This window comes from Perca fluviatilis, chromosome 7 (assembly GCF_010015445.1).
Source record: "Perca fluviatilis chromosome 7, GENO_Pfluv_1.0, whole genome shotgun sequence".
In the NCBI taxonomy this organism is placed as follows: Eukaryota; Metazoa; Chordata; class Actinopteri; order Perciformes; family Percidae; genus Perca; species Perca fluviatilis.
Window position 1 is genome coordinate 37,845,715 of NC_053118.1, and position 6,900 is coordinate 37,852,614.

Here is a 6,900-nt window from a genome sequence, read left to right on the forward strand (position 1 = left end):
ACCAAGACAAGACCGAGACTTTGAGGGTTTGAGACCAAGACAAGACCAAGACTTTGAGGGTTTGAGACCAAGACTTTGAGGGTTTGAGACCGAGACAAGACCGAGACTTTGAGGGTTTGAGACCAAGACAAGAGCGAGACTTTGAGGGGTTGAGATCGAGACAAGAGCGAGACTTTGAGGGTTTGAGATCGAGACAAGACCAAGACTTTGAGGGGCTGAGACCGAGACTTTGAGGGTTTGAGATCGAGACTTTGAGGGGTTGAGACCAAGACAAGACCGAGACTTTGAGGGTTTGAGACCAAGACTTTGAGGGTTTGAGACCGAGACTTTGAGGGGTTGAGACTGAGACAAGACCAAGACTTTGAGGGTTTGAGACCAAGACTTTGAGGGTTTGAGACCAAGACTTTGAGGGTTTGAGACCGAGACAAGACCGAGGGTTTGAGACCGAGACAAGACCGAGACTTTTAGGGGTTTAGACCAAGACAAGACCAAGACTTTGAGGGTTTGAGACCGAGACTTTGAGGGTTTGAGATCGAGACTTTGAGGGGTTGAGACTGAGACAAGACCGAGACTTTGAGGGTTTGATACCAATACAAGACCAAGACTTTGAGGGTTTGAGACCGAGACAAGACCGAGACTTTGAGGGTTTGAGACCAAGACAAGACCGAGACTTTGAGGGTTGAGACCGAGACCTTGAGGGTTGAGACCAAGACTTTGAGGGTTGAGACTGAGACTTTGAGGGTTGAGACCAAGACTTTGAGGGGTTGAGACCAAGACTTTGAGGGGTTGAGACCAAGACCTTGAGGGTTGAGACCAAGACTTTGAGGGTTGAGACCAATACTTTGAGGGTTGAGACCAAGACTTTGAGTGGTTGAGACCTAGACTTTGAGTGGTTGAGACCAAGACTTTGAGGGTTGAGACCAAGACTTTGAGGGGCTGAGACCAAGACTTTGAGGGGCTGAGACCAAGACTTTGAGGGGTTGAGACCAAACAGGACCAAGACTTTGAGGGGTTGAGACCAAGACTTTGAGGGGTTGAGACCAAGACCTTGAGGGGTTGAGACCAAGACTTTGATGGTTGAGACCAAGACTTTGAGTGGTTGAGACCAAGACTTTGAGGGTTGAGACCAAGACCTTGAGTGGTTGAGACCAAGACTTTGAGGGTTGAGACCGAGACCTTGAGGGTTGAGACCAAGACTTTGAGTGGTTGAGACCAAGACTTTGAGGGTTGAGACCAAGACTTTGAGTGGTTGAGACCGAGACAAGACCGAGACTTTGAGTGGTTGAGACCAAGACAAGACCAAGACTTTGAGATTTCGAGGAGGAAGAGGAAAACATAGCTACAGCTAGCTGTGGCTATCTCACCAACTAGCTTATATTTAAAGGCACAGTTGTTGTGTTTGCTTTCGTAGCCTTATTATACTTTATAGTTACACATTTACATGTCGTGATAATAGTATACATGACACAAAATAAATGTCAACGTTCTGGTTTGTCAGATTGTCTAAATATATACTGTACGTACACTGTTTTTTGACTTTGTTTTGGTTGATGTAGTAGATAATTAGGACTTGATTGGTTGAGTCTGTGATCTGATTGGTTAAAGCAGATAATCTCCATAACGTTTGGGTCTCAATAAACTCATTTTAAACTCTGTTACCCTGTCGTCCTTCTTTGTGTGACATTAACTAGCTGTTAGTGTTCCTCTGTTCCAGTATTGCGTTTTCACACATACCTCATTTGGTCCGGACTTTCGGACTTTTCAGTTTGGTCCAAACCAAAATTGCAGGTCCATGGTCCGGTCCGTTTATAGTGTGAAAACATTTTTTGGATGGTTCTGACTTTCGGACCAAATACAAGAAGCTCTGGCAGGCTCTCCTTGTGTTACAATACCAGGATAGCTCCTTTTAAAGGAACACGCTGACTTATTGGGACTTTAGCTTATTCACCGTAACCCCCAGAGTTAGACTAGTCCATACATACCTTCTCATCTCTGTGCGTGCTGTAAAGCTGTCTGACGGCTACAGCATTAGCTTAGCTTAGCACAGATCCTGCAGGTGAATGGTTCCAACTAGCCTACTGCTCCGAATAAGTGACAAAAGTGACAAAATAACACCAACATGTTCCTATTTATATTTGTGATTTCAGATTAGGAAAACCGTAACATGAGACACAGCCATCTTCTAACCGAAACAAACCGGGAACTATATTCTCAGACAGGCTTGCTGCGAGCATATCACTACCCGAAAGTACTATATCTTCCGCCCTGAGAATATAGTTCCCGGTTTGTTTACTGTTAGAAGACGGCTGTGTCTCATGTTACGTTGTTTTTTGTACACGCTGTGACTCTACAAATCACAACATGTAAATAGGAACATGTTGGCGTTATTTGGTCACTTATTGGGAGCAGTAGGATTACTGGAACCAGTCACATGCAGGATCTGTGCTAAGCTAAGCTACCGTTGGAGCCGTCAGACAGCGTTACAGCACGCACGGAGATGAGAAGGGTATGTATGGACTTGTCTAACTCTGGGGGTTACGGTGAATAAGCTAAATTCCCAATAAGTCGGCGTGTTCCTTTAAGGAATATCTTGGTCACAGAGAGAGGATACGAGAGTATCACTCATGTGATGACGGCAGGATGTAGTTTTGTCACTGATCTTTAGTGCGCTTGCATAACTACAGTGTGAAACCAAAACTTACCGGATCAAATGTAGACAATGTAACAAATAAATTAACCTTTTCAGGTGTGAAAACTCCTAAAATACCCAAATATTGAACTGTTATTGAGTAAGAGCTCTGACTTATCTGACATATAATAGTCTGACAAAATCAACAAAGAGCAGTTAAATTAATGCTTTTTATTTACATTTTCTCATCATTTTTAAGATGTTTTGTTGATTACGATTCCTCCCAATGCTACACTCTAAGAAATATCTGTATATTAACAGTTGTATGACGGTACATTTTAACAGAAATTGTCCGTAGAATGTGATTCATTATTTGCATTTCAAATTGGGGAATAAGAGACTTCAGTGTTGCTTAAACCTCTATTGCATGAATTATTTTTTAAACATGGTAAAAAAAAGCAGTCTTGATGTGTTTTTATGACTCCAGGTTGCTTAAATAATGCAAATGTAAAAGAAAAAAAAATTAAACGGGGGGTAGTTGGTAATTTGTTGCCAAAAAATCCATTATTTCTTAAAAAAACATGCTTTTATTTAAAGAAAACCAAAAAAATTCAACTTATATTTATTAAAATGTATAGCCCAATGTGTTTAGAGTGAAATTAGTTTAGTTTTATTTGTAGTTTGCGATGATTATTAATAATAACACTGTAATAACACAGTTATATACATGCAAGAAATTCATTTACATTAATGTGTAATTAATAACTCAGATAATATATTAATTACAAAATGGCTGGAATAATATAATACAATAATATAATATATAATATAATAATATAAATTTAATATTTTTTTCCTTTTGAAATATTATAAATAATTGCAAACATAGTGTCAGAGTAGCCTGAAGTAACGTAACTCAATCTGAGCCCATTAGGCTGAATGGATGCATTTCACTTCAATATTTGCATAATGTTGCCATATGGCACCAAATTAATTTTGGTGTCTCCCATGTTTTTGTCACCTTTTTTTTTTACATTTTCCTGCTGAAAATTAGATCAAATGCAGGTTTAATCCTCCTGATGTCCTCGGGTCAAGGGTTATCCATTTTCAAAAAGTTTCTATATCAGAAATTTGGGTTTTCTATCAATCAGATTTTCAAAAAAAAAAGTAACATGGACAACAACGCTCTTCACAAGTAAAATAAATGATCAGTTCACTACTTTCATTGAATTTGGGTGTTTTATTCAATTTTATAGCATTTGGAGAAAACAATGATAAAAGAATGTCGAAAAAATCACAAAAACATCAAAAAAAGTGACAAATAAACCATCGGAAGTAGTGACAGATAAACTTGGATTAAAGTGACAAGTTAAATACATGATCAGTTCACCACTTTCAGTGAATGTGGGTTTTTTATTCAATTTTATAGAAAGAAAATTATAATAGAACGGTGAAAAAAGTGACAGAAATGTCGAAAAAAAGCTTCTTAAGCGTGGGGGAGAAAAAACATCGGAAGTAGTGACAAATAAACTTGGATAAAAAAATGTTGAAAAAAGCGACAAAAATGTCGAAAAAAGTGACAAAAATGTTGAAAAAAGCGACAAAAATGTCGAAAAAAGTGACAAAATGTCGAAAAACGTGACAAAAATTTTGAAAAAAGCAACAAAAATGTCGAAAAAAGTGACAAAAATGTCAAAAAAGTGACAAAAATGTCGAAAAAGTGAAAGAAATGTCAAAAAAGCGACAAAAATGTCGAAAAAAGTGACAAAAATGTCGAAAAACGTGACAAAAATGTTGAAAAAAGCGACAAAAATGTCGAAAAAAGTGACAAAAATGTCCCCCCCAGAGCCCCCCCCCTGCACCATCCAGACCCAGAGCCCCCCCAAAGTGAAGTTTTTGGCACTCTTTCAATGTTTTTTTGTCGCTATTTTTGAAGTTTTTGAAGCTGTCTCCCATGTTTTTGTCACCTTTTTTTTTACATTTTCCTGCTGAAAATTAGATCAATTGCAGGTTTAACCCTCCTGATGTCCTCGGCTCAAATTTGACCCATTTTAAAAAAGTTTCTTTATCAGAAATTTGGGTTTTCTATCAACTAAATTTTAAACAAAAAGTAACATGGAGGGTTCCCTACAACGCTCTTCACAAGTAAAATAAATGATCAGTTCACTACTTTCATTTAATTTGGGTGTTTTATTCAATTTTATAACATTTGGGAAAAAAATGATATTAGAACGTTGAAAAAAGTGACAAATATTTCAAAATACTTGACAAAAATGTCAGAATTTTTGACTTTTTCCTGCTGAAAATAAGACAAAATGCAGGTTTAAGAAGCTTCAGCACTGGTTTCACTCTTCAGACCCAGATGAAGCAGAAAAAAGTGACAAAAATGTCGAAACAAGTGACAAAAATGTCGAAAAAAGCGACGAAAATGACGAAAAAAACGACAAAAATGTCGAAAAAGTGACAACATTTTTTTTAAAAAGTGACAAAAATGTCGAAAAAAGTGACAAAAATGACGAAAAAAGTGACAAAAATGTCGAAAAAAGTGACAAAAATGTCAAAAAAGTGTCGAAAAAAGTGACAAAAATGTCTAAAAAGTGACAAAAATGTCAAAAAATGACAAAAATGTCGAAAAAAGTGACAAAGATTTCGAAAAAAGTGACAAAAATTTCGAAAAAAGTGACAAAAATTTTGAAAAAAGTGACAAAAATGTCAAAAAAGTGACAAAAATGTCAAAAAGGTGACAAAAGTGTCAAAAAAACTGACATAAATGTCGAAAAAATGACAAAAATGTCAAAAGGCGATTATCTGAGCAGGTTACTTCCAGCAGCAGCCGAGTCCCCGCAGAGCCCCCCCCTGCACCATCCAGACCCCGAGCCCCCCCAGCAGGACGACCTTTGCCCCGAGAGCCACCGCCACGAGGACCAGCAGAGGAGCGGAGGCCCCGGCGGCGTGCAGCGGCGCCCGCGGCGACACCACGTACAGCGTGGCGAGCTCCTTGCCCAGCGGGTTGGAGGCGCTGCAGGTGTACTGGCCGCCCGGCTCCACGTCTCCCAGCTGGCTGACCGTGTGGTAGTGGGCCCCCGCGCCCCCCTGAGCCATCGGGACCACAGCAGAACCCTCCAGCAGGTCGTCCGGGCCCAGCCACTGGACGTCCGGCAGCGGCGAGCCCTGGACCCGGCACAGCGCCCGGTAGCCCGAGTGCTCGCTGCCCTCCACGGACAGAGACAGGATCTTCGGAGGAGCTGCAGCACAGACAGGAAGAGGGAGGACACTCAGGAGTTAAAACTGTTCAAAGAGCCCATGTTATGAAAAATAAAATCAATTTTTCTGGTGATTTGGGGAGTTATCTTGTGTCTCTGGTGCTTCCACACACATACACACATCCATTTTCAAAAGGTTTCTATATCAGAAATTTGGGTTTTCTATTCAAAAAGTTTCTATATCAGAAATTTGGGTTTTCTATCAATCAGATTTTCAAAAAAAAAGTAACACGGAGGGATCCCTACAACGCTCTTTACAAGTAAAATACATGATCAGTTCACTACTTTCATTTAATTTGGGTGTTTTATTCAATTTTATAGCATTTGGAAAAAAACACATTATAAAGTGACAAAAATGTCGAAAAAAGTGACAAAAATGTCGAAAAAAGTGACAAAAATGTCGAAAAAAACGTAAAAAATTTCTAAATAAGTGACAAAAATGTCAGAATTTTTGACCTTTTCCTGCTGACAATAAGACAAAATGCAGGTTTAAGAAGCTTCAGCACTGGTTTCACTCTTCAGACCCAGATGAAGCAGAAAAAAACATCAGAAGTATTGACAAATTAACTTGGATAAAAGTGACAAAAATGTCGAAAAAAAGTGACATAAATGTCAACAAAGTTAACTCAGGAGTTAAAACTGTTTAAAGAGCCCATATTATGAAAATAAAATCACTTTTTCTGGTGATTTGGGGAGTTATCTTGTGTCTCTGGTGCTTCCACACACATACACACATCCATTTTCAAAAGGTTTCTATATCAGAAATTTGGGTTTTCTATCAATCAGATTTTCAAAAAACAAGTAACATGGAGGGATCCCTACAACGCTCTTTACAAGTAAAATACATGATCAGTTCACTACTTTCATTTAATTTGGGTGTTTTATTCAATTTTATAACATTTGGGAAAAAAAAATTATGAAGTGACAAAAATGTCGAAAAAAAGTGACAAAAATTTCAACAAAAGTGACAAAAATGTCGAAATAAGTGACAAAAATGTCGAAAAAAGT

General features: G+C 38.6%; 1 protein-coding gene across 1 annotated transcript in view; it reads right to left on the bottom strand.

The window, feature by feature from the left end:
• Nucleotides 1–5,446: 5,446 nt before the first annotated feature.
• si:dkey-11p23.7 (V-set and Ig domain-containing protein) overlaps nt 5,447–6,900 on the bottom strand; it is a 3,662-nt gene continuing 2,208 nt past the window's right edge. The window contains 1 exon segment of the mRNA XM_039806185.1: nt 5,447–5,874. Within this exon segment, the coding sequence (XP_039662119.1) occupies nt 5,447–5,874 (428 nt within the window).